The sequence below is a fragment of the Lepisma saccharinum genome, chromosome 29, assembly GCF_977018435.1.
Source record: "Lepisma saccharinum chromosome 29, izLepSacc3.1, whole genome shotgun sequence".
Taxonomy (NCBI): domain Eukaryota; kingdom Metazoa; phylum Arthropoda; class Insecta; order Zygentoma; family Lepismatidae; genus Lepisma; species Lepisma saccharinum.
In genome coordinates, this window is record NC_139257.1 from 20,856,491 (window position 1) to 20,873,106 (window position 16,616).

The window sequence follows — 16,616 nt, forward strand, 5'->3', positions numbered from 1 at the left end:
TTTGCCGCACGAACTGCTATGTCAAATATTCCAACAGGCAGTAAACGGAGATGTTAATAAACTTTTAATCATAGCGAGATCAACGCCGGATTTTCGCATCCCTTGTGAAATGGCTGTCAAGGACCGTCTTCGGGAGATCAGTGGAATGAGGTGCGGTGATCTCGACACTCTTCTTTCGGCCGCAGGGGAAAAATTAAACAATAGGTTAGATGAACTGCACGAGGCGAGGCAGGGAAGAAGACGATACACGGATGATTGGCATAAGTCCAAACAGGAAACTGAAGAAATCATCACGCACATCATCGCGTTTTCCGAAGCACGGACTTTCTTCCTCTGTTAAAAATATATATATATATATATATATATACGTGTCAAAACTTGATATATAAATAACACACATCGTGAAAAAAAAATAATCTTCGGTGTATATATAAATAACACACATTGTGAAAAAAATTAAATTTCTCTAACACACACACTCAAATTTCTCCTTCGATATGAGTGAAAAAAAACATGAGTGATCTCCAAGCATTAAAACAAATGCTAAATTTGTCAGCCGAATATGTAAAAATTCAGGAATTGGAAGTCGACAAACCTTACACGATAACTTCCGGTTCAATCGTTTCTACCCAGTATGGTCCCAAGGTGCGTCTGTTGCTCAACGCACAATACAGTCTATTTTTACCAGATCGATACGCTAACATGTTATCCGACGAGAAGCTATCTATTTTAATCGAGAACAAAACTCGAATCGTGTACAAGGGTACAAAGGAACTTCTTGGCAAGAAAACAAAGCACGTAATAGAATTTGTTTAACGACGCTGCGCGGAGTATATATAAAATAACATACCTTGAAAAAAAAAATTACACGAAACAAAAAAAATCTCGGAACATACATATATATAAAATAACATACCGTGAAAAAAAAATTACACGAAACAAAAAAAAATCTCAGAACATTTATATATATAAATAACATACCGTGAAAAAAAAATAACATATAGAGCATCAACATGAAGCCCAAGGGTGTCGTGTACCAGATACCATATTCGAATCTAAAAAATCTAGGTGCCCTCGATGGGTTACTCACCAAGAAACAACGCGAGAAGAAACGTTCTTGCTTGACGAAAGGACACGGAATGAAATTACTTCTCAGCACACCTCAATTGAGACGCTTGCAGCGTTCGCGGAAACAGCAAAAGATCGGAGGTTTCATATTCAGCATCCCGGCCATCCTGGCAGCATTGGGGGCCGTTGGAAGTTTGGCCGGCGGAAGCGCCGCCATCGCGAAAACCGTCATCGACTCGAAGAAGAACAAGGCGGAATTGGAAGAACAGAAACGTCACAACCTGGCCATGGAGAAGAAAGGGGGGAAGGGGGTGGGCGTAATGAAAAAGTTTAAAAAAAAGAAACAACAGCACTCACCAACCGAGACATTGAATCTCTGATCGAACCGTTACAAATCAAACACTTCAGAGGCGTTTTCATGTCCGACTCGTTACCTTCAACCGTCAAAAGAAGAGAATGCGGCGTAGTCAACTTGGACAGTCAAGAAAATTCAGGCACGCATTGGATATGTTACCACAAAAACGACAATAACAAAGCATTCGTTTTCGATTCTTTCGGAGGTGTTCCACCTACAAATTTAGTTCATTATCTGAAAACGAACAAAACCTCTATATACTACAACGACGAACGCATTCAAGATTTCGGAGACGTGAACTGCGGTCATCTCTGCCTCTCCATGCTCGCGTTTCTCTCTAAAATAAATAAGCCTACGATCGAAGATTTCCAGAAAGCATTGTGGAACCTGAAACAGCATCACCACGATGGGCGTGTTCCATCTCACGAGCGAATCTTCGATCTTGAAACTCACGCTGCACGACGACATCGTCTATCCTAAATCCGTAGCTCTGCGTGCATTCTACAGCATGTACCTCATACCTAACGTCACGCAGCACAACAACAAAATTAGCGTCGGAAGCAAACATATCGTCGTCACGCCAGGTCAATACAATCTTTCCACTTTGCAAGCTCAATTACCCAAAGGCACGTACCTTTCTCAAAATTCGGTCACGCACAGAGTGGAAATCCTATCCGCGACGGAGACCGTGGACCTGGGCACCATGGGTGAACTTTTAGGTTTCGAGAACGATCACCCGAAACTCGAAGCTGGCATCAAGCACGTAGCAACCAACATTCCTAAATTCTTGGCCATCGAAACTTTGAACGTACACTGCAACGTGGCGGAAGGCATGATCACGAAATCCTCGGACGGATTGTTAGGAAGTCACAAGCAGACGGGAATCATAGCCACGTTCAAACCAAGTTCCGAATTCATGGAACCGATCATCTACACACCCTCTTCGCCGATCTATTTTCCAGTATGTCGCAACCGCATAGACGACATAGAGTTGGTGGTGACGAACGAGAAAGGAGAGGTGGTGGATTTCGCAGGTGCAAGGACCACTGCCGTCGTGGAGATCAACGTATAATAAATAACACGCATAGTGAAAAAAAAAATGGAGCAAATCGAAAGTTACGAATTGCAATCTTTTCCTCCGAACCGTCGCACGTTCGCCAATCTCAACGAAGCGAACAGGGAGATCGAATACGACGTGGACGTCGGGGATGGGTTCGTTCATTCTCACAGAGCGGACCTCTACCTTCAATTCGACGTGGTGAAGAAAGAAAGCGGAGAAGCGTTTCCGCCCAATGCAAATTTAATACTCGTGGACAACTTCGTGCCTCATCTGTTCTCGCAGGTGGAGGTGAGGAAACACAACACCGTCATCGACAGAATAGATTATCCAGGCATCACGTCGACGGCAGTGGGAACATTGAAATTATCCAAAACGGACGCAGCATACTATCAGGCGGGAGGATTCGAAGCGGGGACCAAAATATCGACGAGAAATCACACGGTGCTCTTTCCCATGCGTCTGCTGCCCGGTTTCTTCTCGGACTACAAGGAGATCATGTGGAAGGGAGGATTGCGCCACACCTTTCGAAGAGCGGCCAAGGACAACGACGCACTGATGCGATACACCAACTTGAACGCCGACGGCACGCCGATAGCCAACACTTTACCCGAAGCAGCCAAGTGCGTCATCCGGAGCATGGAGTTGAGAATGCCGATCGTGGAATACGAAACGAACTACGCCCTCAAGTACAAAGCGGAGATATTGAAGAGTCCCCAGGTGCCGATTCACTTTCACGGTTACCAGTGCGTGCAGAAGTTGGCGTCGGGAAGTCACATGGAATTCGACGTGACGACGCAGTTCAACAACATACAGTTCGACATGCCAGATTTCGTCGTAGTGCTCTTTCAGACCGGGCGCGATAAGAATCAGGAGAAAGATTCCAGCAAGTTCGACGACTGCAAGATCAAGAACATTTATCTCAAGAACGGGAGGAACGAAGTCTTCCCGCGCGAGAATTACAACCTCGACATGACAAAAGACGATTACCTCAAACTTTACGAAGCTTACACCTCTTTCAAACGCGTGACCGAGGGAAGCGTGGACATGTACTACGCGCCCAGCGAATTCAAAGCACGCAGGCCGATGTTCGTCATCAATGCCACAAAAAGAAAGCAGGTGGTGGTCAACGATCGCACCAACATCAAGATCGTGTGCGAGTTCCACGACGCGCTACCTGCCGATACTCTGTGCAGCGTCATCCTGATTGCAGAGAAGTCTTTCGCGTACGACGTGAAGAACGAGAGGGTGACGGAACAGTTTTAAAAAATAATTCCTAAAAAAATAATTGCCACATACTAAAAAAAATCAACAAGGTTATATAAAATACAATGTAAGTTAGTTCGGTGCGCAAATTAAAAAAAAAATAATAACTCATGAAACTCTATACAAAAGGCGGGCATTGGCTTTGATAGCCATGACCATTTTAGAAGTGGTTTGTTGGGCACCACGCACCCCCACTCTCTGGCAGGATATATTTTATTCTCTTTTTTTTTTTGATGGGGCCTTAACAAAAATAATTTTGATTATCACACACACACACACACACACACACACACACACCGCAGAAGATCACACATGAGTTTTTTTAAAAAAAAAAAAAAAAAAAAAACATCGTAGCAGATTACGCTGAGAGCACACAAGGTCGTAGTAGATTACACTGAGGGACCTTACAGTAGGAGGAGACAGCAGACTTATAGGAAAAAATGTCGTAAGTCATTTCAAAAGTGTGTAGGTCAAAGGACGAGTTAGCATAATAGAGCAGGAGGTAAAAAATAGCTTAAAAAGTGATGCCAGAGCTTTTTTTTTTTCTGTCCACTTTTCTTTAGGGGGTTGCTAACACTGAACCTCACTTAAGGGCGCAGAACTCTCTAAAGTCCACTACACACATCGTTCCCGAGAGAGGTTTACAAAGGTCACGATATATAAACACGCTGTGAAACAAACATCATCAGCGCAATAAATGAGAGAAAGTGAGTTTTTTTTTTTTGAGATTTTGGTGATCCCCAAATGAGTAAAGTGAGTTTTTGATGTTTTGGTGCTGTTTTCTTCGCTGCGAAACATCGTCAGCGCAATAAATGAGGCGCGGAACGTGGAGAGAAAGTGAGTTTTTAAGGTTTTTGTGAGAGCCACTTGGTGACGTTGAACCCGGCCATATACACTACTAGTAGAGGCTCTCGTGTAGTTGAGCACGTAATAAAAAAGGATAGGTTAAGTTATATCACGTAAGATCGTGGCATTCGTACCAAGTGCGAGGTGGGAAAAAATTAGATGCGGTGAAAATTGCACTGAAAAGTCGTCAAACGCTATAAAATCAACAAAAAAATCGTCAAAATATGCTACCACTGAGGTTAAATCCATAAAAAAAAAGGGCTCGTACCAAGTGCTACTTTGAAACAATACATTTACACTACTAAGGATGCTCGAGAGAAGAGAAAATTTGACTTTTATCTCCAACATTCCTGTCTCGACGATGATGGACTGCTTTACCGTTTCGTTGACGAAAACACTGGACTTTATCCACCGTTTAGCTCCAGATTGAAGCTGTGGGTACCAGAGAAATTGAAGAATGAAGTACTTAAATCTTCGCATGATGATTTATTATCTGCGCACTTAGAACATGGAAATACATTGTTTAAGGTCCTAGAGAATTATACTTGGGACGGAGTAGTCAAAGATGTCAGTAACTATTGCAAAAGTTGTATCACTTGTCTTCAGTATAATCCTGAGAACAGCAGAAAGATGGGATTTATGAACTCGAGGAAATCTACTGCGCCTGGATACAAAGTGTTTTTGGACATTTTTGGACCACTGCCTACAAGTACGAAGGGTAGATACAAGTACTGTTTAGTCATTCAAGATGAGTTCTCAAGGCACATTAGTTTGACACCACTTAGAACTACAACGGCGAGGACGATCTCGCAAGCATTTTTGAAGTACTGTTTTCAATCAGGTTTCCCGAAATACGTTGTCAGCGACAACCAGAGTGTATTTCGAAGCAAACTGTATTCACAAACGTTGCGTTCTGTGAATTGCAAGCCGGTCTCTATTAAGATAATCAAGCAAGCACTTGGGAAGTTTTGCAAGGAACACTCGTCGTGGGCTGAAAATTTGGACGCGATAAGTTTTGCCATTAATAATGCAACGAATTCGATGACTGGATTGAAGCCGTCATTCTTGTTCTTTGGACATGATTTGTACACACCGCATGACACTCGGAAAATGGAGCTTCAAAGGGAAGATGGAACCGGGGAGCACGTCACGGCGGAGAGACAGATGGATTACGTCATACAGTTAAAGGAAAGAATGGGCGCGGCTTTTGAATTCGCAAAAGAGAAAGAGGAAAAGACGAGGCAAAAAGCGTCAAAGTCCTACAATAAGGGCATAAGAAGGGTTAATGCAGGCACGTATCCAGAGGGGGGGCTTAGGGGGCTCGAGCCCCCCTGAAAGTTTTAGGTTTACACTAGATAAAATGAGGTTTTTGGTTTCTTGTGGTGTGAAATAAAATAATGTGACAATAATTTAAGGAAATAAATAATTATCGAGGCAAGACGGAAAATGTTCCGTAACCCTGTTATTGATAATAGCACGTATCCAAGATGGGGCACAGGGGCTCGACCCTCTCCCCAGGAAATTATTCAGTTTACGTTAGATAAAATTAGGTTTTTCTTGAATAATGTGAAAATAATGTAGCCTAAGGAGAGAAATAATTATCGAGGCAAGACGGAGCATGTTTATACCCCTGTTATTGTTAATAGCATGTATCCAAGGTGGGGATGAAGTGGCTCGAGCCCCCTCTCAGGAAATTTTTCAATTTACACTAGATAAAATTAGATTTTTGGCGTCTTCAAAAATGTAAAGTTAATAAATTTATAAATCTGAGAGAAATAATTATCGAGACAAGACGGAGAGCATTCTATAACCTTATTATTGTCAATAGCACGTATCCAAGGTGGAAATCGGGAGGCTCGAGACCCGTTCAGGAATTTTTTCTGTTTACACTAGATAAAATTAGGATTTTGGCTTCTTGAATAATGTGATGACAATTTGGGAGAAATAATTATCGAGACAAGGCGAAGAATGTTCTATAACACTGTTATTGTTAATAGCACGTATCCAAGGTGGGGTTGAGGTTGCTCGAGCCCCCCCCCCCCCCAGGAAATGTTCTATTTTACACTAGATAAAATTAGGTTTTTGGCTTTTTGAATAATGTGACTATGATTTAAGGAGATAGAAAATTATCGAGCGGAGAATGTTCTATAACCCTGTTGTTGATAATATTGCACGTAAACTTTTCTTACGCTTTCGGTGTTGTCGCAGCGCACTTGAGCACTATGTAGAGACTTGTCAGCATTTGGAAGCTGCACAACAAAGGTAGCGCCACACGTAGGGCGATTCGTTGTAATTTCTAATCTCTGGAAGGCGGGAGAGGGAACGTTCTTGAATGAGAGAAGGAGTCAACTACTGGCAATATTAACGAATCGTTTTATCTGCGGAACGTTCTAGAATATAATGAGGATATAAATATGCGGATTCAATTTTGCGGTTGATCTGTACAAAGAATCGGTTAATGATATTTCAGAGGTAAGACAATTCATACAGTCGATTGGTGATCAGATCAGTCAGCGTCCTCTGGTTGCTTTATAAGATATAGTGATTCGAAAATGAAGACATTGACGACAGCAGAACTTCCGGGGCCTCAGAGTAGTGCTAGCTCGGTTCGAGGGCCGAAGAGATCAAAGCCCCCCTCTCTCTCTAAAGTAAATATTTCAGCAGTACCGGATACTGGAGTGGTTTATTAAAACAGAAATAAGCTGCATAGATCAACTGAAAATCAAAGTTTTGAGTGATGATTTAGTTTTGCCAGAACTGGGTTCGAAACACATTCAAACACTTAACTACCATAAAGAGACAGCCGAAAATTTTATGAATGTCGAGAAGAGAAAGGAAGATGTTGCATATGTAGACATTTTAGGCGGAAATTGCAGGCTCTACCAGAACGGGCTCTACCAACTGAGCCACCTAGCCATCCTAGACTTCAACCGATTTTTCGTTAAAATGTCTACATAGTACATATCCTGTGTATATCAAATCGTAAGGTGTTGCCTGTATAGTGAACAAGCACAGAAAATATAGGAGAGAGAGAAGAAAACTGAGAAGCATTCCCACCGGTTGAGGTGATTTTTTTTCTGTGGTCAACAAGAGCTACTACTTCGAGGTGACAATGACAGTGGCCTAATAAGGGAGATTTCACACCGTGTCGCCTGAGGATTTCACAAGTCGAAATTAGGTTTGTGCGGCCTTTTGTGTCGCTACAGTGTGAAACTTTGCTGTTGATTGGCCCATTCCAATTGACATGTATTGCGTGTCCCTTCAGTCTGAAACCTTCCTAAGTCTTGAAAATCCAAGTCACAAGATAGAAAATTAGGGCCTTGTTAAGGTTAGCCGTGAAGGCAGGCAGACGACAGCACCCTAAAGGATCATATCCAAAACTGCAGGAAGAACGCATGTTACTTCAATCTCCAATACGGAATGATAAAACCTATACTATTTTTGGTGGTCAGTGCTGATTTTGCCATCTTTTTCCTGTCTTTGACGTTCCTCTTTTTTTTTTTTTTTAAAAAAAAGGAATACTGGGTCAAATGGGGTTATGACCTCACCAACCCTCCCTTGGACACGTCACTGGAGATAAATGAGTAAGCATTTTATCATACTGGGAAACGAAACATTAGATGTGTTGGGAACGGAAGGGTTTTCACTGCATTAATTGTTTCGTGATCAACCTGTATTCGAGTAGACTTCCTTTTTTCGTGCCGATATATATGCTGTGACAGGCATTTTTGAACACTTGTGAGTGCTAAGGCCAGAATCTGAACAATTTGGTGGGTTTCGGCTTTTATAAGAGCTGCAAACATGGGAGGACAAGACACATTAGTGGTGTTCAGGCTCGAATCAGAGAGAAATATCCGAGAGCTGTTTGCGTCCAGTTCGCAGCCCACAATTTGAATCTCGCGTTGTCGAGTGAATTGTCCATCCCGTGCATGTGTAACAGCTTCGTAAAACACTCAAAGACACCATAGATGTTTTTTGCCTGATGAGAAGAAATGGACAAACACACATTCCGAGATGGTTCCGGCACACAATGTTAATGCATGGAAACAGAGGAGTCGAGTGGTAAAAAATGTTTCGATTTCACGTTCTGATTAAAATGACAGCCTTACAGTGGCGACGATTTAAGGGATAGTTGCTCCCCATTTTTTATTTTCTTGCCTCAATATTATGGCCTCTTAACGTTAAGCCTTGTCTGCTAAGAGAAAGTAAACTTTCCTTGCACCGCCCTCTGCTCCCCCCCCTTTTTGGAACCCAATTGCCACCACTGGTCTTGAACATACAATTGTGAGGTTCTTACTATACCCCTTAAAAAAATGGTGTTGAGCCCCCCCCGAAAGGAATTCCTGAATACGTGCCTGGGTTAATGTTCGTGTCGGAGATCGAGTACTGGTTCAAGAGCATAGGATTTCATCTGCTTTTAATAAGCAAACTGCATGCTTTTTCCCGAAATTCAAAGGGATCTACAGAATTCTGAATTTCACTACTCCAAATAATGTTGTTTTGGAAAAGGAAGGTGAGGGGAAGAGAGTTCTGGCTAACGTTGACCAGCTGAAGGTCGTTCCGAGAAGAAATTTGAGAAGTGTGAGGGAAAGCACTCGTCCCTAAATTCTACCCTGAGAATCCATCTCAAGGGGAGGGGGTAGAAGGTCTGTGAAAAATGATGGAAAGGAAGCTGAGTGACCGACTTCTAGTTTGTACAGTAGTAATTAAGTTCCTGATTTATTGTCGCTACACATTAGAGTCCTGGTAAATTTATTTCATGTGAATATAAGATTTAAATTACGGACTGTTGGATTTTATGTTATGTCAACCTTTTGCCGATAAAGGGTGGTGACAATTGTGAACATGAAGACATGAGATTTTCATCGCTAAGAGAATGCTGAGGATGGCAGTTCGATGCCCGAAGAAGGAAGGGAAAGTTTCCTTAAAGTTGAAAATGGGAGAGCCATTTTAAAGTCGGGTCGTGTGATCGAACGATAGAACCTTGGAAAGCATTTGAAGCTGAAATTCGGCAGGAGTCGAATCGACTGCAGAAGTCCGTCCCAGACGCAAGGACTAGGGGACTAAGGAGCCGGGAGTTCTTCGGATGGACCGAGGAGAGACTGAGTCGACCCTAGAGCGGGAGCTGGACATGTTCGTTGGAAGGTGGAGGAGCTGAATCTGTCTGCACCTGGGAGCAGTCCTGATGACCAGATGACCGAGATGTCCAGGAGATTCCAGGATTCCCGGAGGAAGAATCCGTGTGGAAATAGGATATTTAGTGCAGTGAAATCGAGACTCTTCTTTTCAGAGAGACGGTTGTGGTGTGAAGTGATAATAACTTTTTCAGTGAACTTTTCTTTTTCAGATAAAGTGCTTAACTTTTCTCAGTAACTTTAAGACAATTCACACATACTGAAATTAAATTTCAGATTGAATTGTAACGCTGGGGAGGGGGAATCTGTTACCCTGCCCCCGTGTCAGGGCAACAGTGTTTTCTTTTCTTATTGAAATATTTATTAATATGTTAATTAATTGGGTAATCAAGTGTATAAACATATATATGTGTGATTAGTGTAAATCAATTTATTATGCATTTTTAGGTTCATATTATTCCATGTATAAATACCATGTAGCTCTCTGTTCTTGCTTCGTGTTTCGAACGTTCAGAAGAAAGGCGGGCAGTTTAGCTCTTAAAGATTAAAAATTTTGAAAGAAGGGCGGTTGGCAACAGACGCCAACCAAACGTATATAAACTCCCAGATGAGAGTAGGGGAGGTCGGCTGTTGGAACTGAGACTTGGAAGGGAGAGGCTGTTTTTGCTTCGGTTAGCTAGGACCGGAGGACAGGTCTCCCGAAACGGATGCTGTAAGAGATTGGATTGCCGGGCAAGCTAGTGCCTTGGTGTCCAGTTTACAGGTAAAAAAGGTAGTTTGTACTGGATGTTATTTTGAAGTAATTACGGTGCGCCGGGCAGCCTAGTGCCTTGTCACCGTGGAGGTTGAGAAATGTACACGTCGGGCGGCCTAGCGCCTGTTAAGACGTTTCTTGGAGTAACGCGAGTCTACCTTGTGACAAGCGTACTTCAGATGTAATTCATGAAATGTAAAGCATCCAGGTACAAACAATAGAGATTCCAACATCAAAATTAGAGTTTTGGCCCGATAAATAATTAGAGAAATGAACGTTCGGAAACGACATGTATATACTTTAAATTTTACGTTAATTAAACTATAGAAATTATCCAAAATTTCCGTTTTTAATTTCACAGATGCTGGACAAGGTAATTTATCCCCCTGATCATAAAGGTTTCGCAAAGGTTATCCGTTGTCTCTTGTAGTTAATTATATAATTATGTTGACTTGTAGCAACCCACGTGCATTGTCGTACAAAGAAAGATACCCCTAGACAAATCAGAGCCGAGTACGAAGTGCACCGAACCTCGAGTGCGGAGGTAAAGTGTTGGGGGCAGGATAGTAACAGAATTTATGTTGATGTATATGATTGTATGATCCACTCAGTGCCGGATCTACAACTCGCAAAACCCAGCAGTGCGGGGGGAGGGGGAGACAAGTAAGCTTTCATGGGGGGCCCTCAGCCATTGACATAGTAGAGGGTTCGTATATGCACATATAAAAAATAAACGTAGTTACTCAGAATACAATACAGGTAAAGGTACAGTTAAAGTTCCCTGTGCATGTAGCACCGTGCCATGAAGGCACATTTAGGATATGTGGGGACAGGGCCCCACATATTTTCGATGCCGGACATCTTGGAGGTGATGTGATCAGCACTACGCTCCGGCCGCATTTACACCCCCCTCCTGCCAAAGGGTACCATTTCATTTGATGCTTGGTGGACCATGGATCAGCTCTTTGCGGGGACAAAGCCGAAAAAATTCCGGCCTTAGATCAAATTAGACTACAATTTCACGAGAAATGCAGTGGTGAAGGTTTCTTCAACCTATCCTTAATCAGGAAAGAGTTTTGACTACATGACTGTAACAAATGTATCATTCTACAGGTGTGAGAAAATAGTGTCATCATATATAACACATCACCAACGGTGCCGAAACCGGGAGGGAGGGGCAGAGGGGCCCGGGCCCATCCAATTCTCGTTTGACCCTCCCTACAAGGGGCCCAATGCATATCTTCCAAGATATTACATAACTTTTGCACACAGAAACTTCGCACACAACAGGTGAGAATTTACGCAGGATTCTGCTCTGAAATGGGCAGAATCAATTATGTGGGACTATCACTCAGTTTGAGTGTGTTTCTTGTGCTTGTGCATTTACTATTTCCGTTTTTCCTTTTTCAAACTGACAATGAATTAAGGAAAACGCATGGCATATTATGAATGAATATGTGCGAGAATAGAGGAAGAAGCATGGGAATACTGTAGTCTTCGTACTCTTTTTTAATTTAATTTGAATTTAAAATTAAAATACCATAATTACAGTTTGTTGTTACTAAAATATTAAAATATTCTGACTTTTGTTAAAACCTGAGGCTGTAAAGCGGCACTCAGCACACATAATGACAAAAAAAGGACAACACAAACAAAATTATACTGGCCATAGTGCCAGTCGCCAGAGCCTCGCTTGTCTGCCAAATGTAGTCCAGGGTGTACTACGTGGAAGTGAGGTTGACTTTTGGGCGCCTACGGGGAAGGTACCCCTTACACCCCTCTTCATGCTCTTGAATGAGCCAGTCAATTGTAAAATAGGCTCCTTTGTTTCCCTTCGGAAATGTCAAAAATTGCTCTCCCAGATGAAAATTTTATCTTGGGTCTTCCTATGTAAATATGTGTGAAGATATTAAACTCCTATAAAGCATGTAAGGAAAATTCTCAATCAAAAGTTACATGTAAAGTGCTATGTTGTATAATTACATAATCACAGTAGTGCAGTTAATTTTTTGTCCAGCTAATAAAGTTCGATGTACCCTGATATATGTTTTGTTGTCAAAGACAGTTATTGCAATTACTATTTTTCAAAGGTTAATTCAAGCGTATTAGGTTCCTCCTTAAGGAAAAAAAATGCGCCTCTTCCCGCAAACATAAAGAAATCAGTATTTATGCTTTACTTAGCTTTACCCCCCCCCATATCTTAAGAAATCGGCGCCTATGCACATCACCCCCCTTCCCATTTTAAAAAAAATTGAGTTGAATTCAATATGGCGGCCACTAATATGGTGGACGTCCGCTTCGAACACACGAATGAGGTTCCCCCTAAGCCTAACCTGTTTCTATCATGACCAATTGTACCAAGCCTAACTTGTTTACCTTTTATAGGAAGGGGGGTGTTAACGGACTTTTGAATCACCCTGTAGGCCCTCGTATGTGAGTTTGTCAACATGAGATCAAGAATTACACACACAGACATTATATATGTGTAATACACACACACACACACATACACACACACATATATATGTATATATATATATGTAGTGTGTGTGTGTGTGTGTGAAGGTAGGTAGAGGGGGGGACCTTTGGTAATATTTTGCGGAGGGGGGGGGGGGCAAGATTTGTAGATCCGGCACTGGATGCACTGTATAACTAGGTATTCAATTCTGTAATTTTGTATGACCAATCTAGACATAGTGATGTACCTGATTTCAAATTGTGCTCATCACGTAAAATAAATATATTATTATTATTATATCTTTGGGCAGAGATTTTTAATCGTTCCACCTGATGACTGCTATCCAGTTCAAATGCTTATATATTTTCTTATATATCATGCAGTTTTGTTATTAAGTTTTATATACTTTGTTCAACAAAATCATTTAAAGTTATATTCTATCCCCGGTATCTGTGAAGCAAAGTTGCGTATAGTGGCAGAGAAGGGGAGGAAATCGAGTGGGCAGAGCGAAGCAGTACACGCTGCTGCGGAGGCTGGTAACTGCAGTCGTTCCCCCTCCACGCAATCCCGTTCCTTTCATGTGTTCATTGGTGGTGCCGTTCCACGTCACTACTTGCGCAGATACCCGGGACAGAGTATAGAGGGAAATTTTACACACAAAGCTTACGTAGTGTGACCTCTCACGTAAAAATTTTCAACTCGTAAACCATATTTCTATTAGGTGATGGAACATAAACACATGATGCTTTCACCTGGTTCCTGCATTCTGCTCAGATGCGATTTTTGCTTTTGTTTTCTGTTGGAATAATCTTGCTTTTTTTTTATCTTGAAATGAAGGATGGTTATTTCCAAGGGTGGGGTGGGGTGGAAGGACCGGTTCCTTTCGGACGCCTATGTGCACGTGGAAACTGTTCGTAACCTAACCTACTGTACCAGTTCTCGAAAGCAATGTGACAGTTCATCAAACACAGGAACACGATAAAAAGTATGCTGCACGAAGGCGGAAACAAGGTTTCTTCTCCTACCGCGCACTTCACAATATGCCTCCCAGCGAGTAAACGGGAATCCTGAAGGGTGACGTCACCCGCCGCAAGTTCACCTGTGGAACGCGAAAGTTTTGCGGGGAAGTAATATTAGCGAGCTTGCTGGTTAACCTGTGCCTGGCTCGCAACAATAATATTTACTGAAATTTACATCAACAATAAGATACTGCGACAGTTTCTGCAACAGTACCTGCGTACAAAAGATAATTCGCAGTCGATATCAATGTCTTATTCGTATTTGGAACAAGTGGTGTTTTCTCTTCAACAGGTGGATCTCACCTTTGCAGCCAGTTCCGTGGAAGAAGCACGCAAGGCAGACGTTACATTGTAGCACTTGAGCACTTTTTGTACCACGTTCCGATACGATACGTGGGCGCATTCGACTGTAGCGGTGTTTCAAGTCTGTGGTTTTCAGTTATTGCAGTGTGCGAAGGTGTGTAGTATGCTGAAGCGGGTGTTGAAGCTAATCGGATTTCTTAGCCAGCAAAGCTAGGCATGTTACATGTGAAATGATCGGACGAATGTGACATTGTTGTGATATGCACCGGTGAGCGGTGAATCATGATTGCGAGGCTGCTGTACCTGATCTTTCCGTTGTGCTTCCTTCCAGATTTTGTCGCGTCTGGACTGACTGTGAACGCGTACAAAACGTGCGGCGAGAATAGGTGTGCTGTGGACGAGTATTGTAGGAACTCGAGTCAAACCTGCCAGAAGTGTAGTGACATTTGCAATTCTAGCAACCACAATTATCAATACAGCACGTGTGAATATCAGTGTCAAGGTAAGGATCATTATTCCTTGTTTAATTACTTCCTGATTTGATAGTACGCTTCGTGACCTATGTGTAGCGAGGAAGAAATTGCCGTTGTTATGGGCGTCGTGGATGGGGGGGATCATACAAATCAGTCGTCCTCTTCTGGAAATTTACACCGTTAACTTGAAAACTTATTAAAAGCAAAAACTTATATTCGTAGTCAGCAGCGTAACTTGGAGGGGCCATTGCTCCACTGTACCCCCTCGAGAATTATGTTGAATGTTGTTTTAATCGGCAGATTTGTTTTACATAATATAAAATTGGTTCCAGCGTGCGGAAAACACAAATAACGGATATTTGACCCCAAAGTAGGTCCGCGTAAGTAAATATCTGCCATCTCTGAATACTTCGCCGCTTTTTATCAGTAAAAACCAGTTGTAAGCACACTCAAATAGCGAAAGAACACGTCGAAAATTGCTATCAGCCCCAAACCTAAACACTCCTAGAACTAGGCTTACCATGTTTTTTGGGGTCCAACCCAGGATATATTTGCGATCAACTCGTTACTGCTGAATTTCAGTTTTCTTTACAAAAATAAATTTAAATTACTTAAAAGCTTTAACATTTTATTGGACCATTAAACTATAAATTGTACATGAAAAAATATTAACATTATTTTCTAAAATCAATCAATTAATTTTCAAATGTTTAATTGAATAATACATTGTCTTATGTCTAGGAAGCCTCTCTGTTCTGTTAGTTGACTCAGTTGAACTTTTCACTAGACATGACTTTTTGCAGAAATGGCTTGTTTGTTTTAATAACATCATAAAATTCACAACATGAAAGTTCTGAATTAATTTTAACATTCAGCAGATGTTTAACAGTGGATACTAGAAGCCTACCGCTTTCTGCAGACCAAATATTCCCCATAATTGAAAATACTCTCTCAACTGGAGCAGATGTTCCAGGCAAAGACATAGCAAACTCAAGCATTTTAGAAATATTGATACATGAAATATCAGTCTTTTCAAACACCTTAACAATTCGTCGTGAATATTCAATACCGGTAGCTATTTTCATGTTCAGATTCTCAAATCCCCGGACATTTTGCAATCCCGGACAGCACTAAAAAAACAGGACTGTCCAGGCTAATCCCGGACGTATGGTAAGTATACCTAAAACCCAACAACGTGAAATTATATTTGCTCTTGTGGAATATTGTGTTGGGTACTACTGTATATTAATTTGCGCGAAGCCTTGGGACTGTTCTGCTTCACACTAAGGTAACAGACGTACTTTAACACATCTCTAGCTAAACACAACGGAAAACGTTCATAATCAATATAATTATAAATTATCATAAACTATGCAAAATATTTAACTTTCTCGACTTGGGATCTAACTTTGGGAGGAAGGTTGGGCGGAACATGTATTTCAGGTCCCTGGAGGTTATACAAAAATAATATTAATTGATTTGGTGATTTTAGTCCACAGTAAAGCGAATGAAGCTCCCCACAAGTTCATAGTCGATAACGGACAAACTTCATGCAATTTTTTTTTTTGCAAGTTTAAAAGATTTTTCTTTAACGATGTGCGTAAACAAAATAGAATAGCCTCTCATTTCAATATACTGATGGTATGATATGCCAAAAACATTTGGAAAAACTGTTGTCCCATGTGATATACTGCCTGATCGTCCCTAGAAAGATTCTGGTAACATCCAATGGCTTACTCTTTCCTGGAAAACAACAACTAGTTTTGTTTCACAAAATGATTATAGGAATTAAAGTGTAATTTTATGATTGAATAACGACAAATTTCTTCCGATTACGTCTACCATAGTTTCTTCATATTACTCTTCCCCTATCTTGCAGTTG

General features: G+C 41.6%; 1 protein-coding gene across 1 annotated transcript in view; it reads left to right on the top strand.

Annotated features, from left to right (window-relative positions):
- The first annotated feature begins 14,119 nt into the window (after positions 1-14,119).
- Positions 14,120-16,616, top strand: part of grnd (grindelwald) — a 58,390-nt gene continuing 55,893 nt past the window's right edge. The window contains exon 1 of the mRNA XM_083114432.1: positions 14,120-14,763. Coding sequence (XP_082970558.1) covers positions 14,544-14,763 — 220 coding nt within the window. The 5' untranslated portion in view covers positions 14,120-14,543. The remainder of the gene's footprint in view (positions 14,764-16,616) is intronic.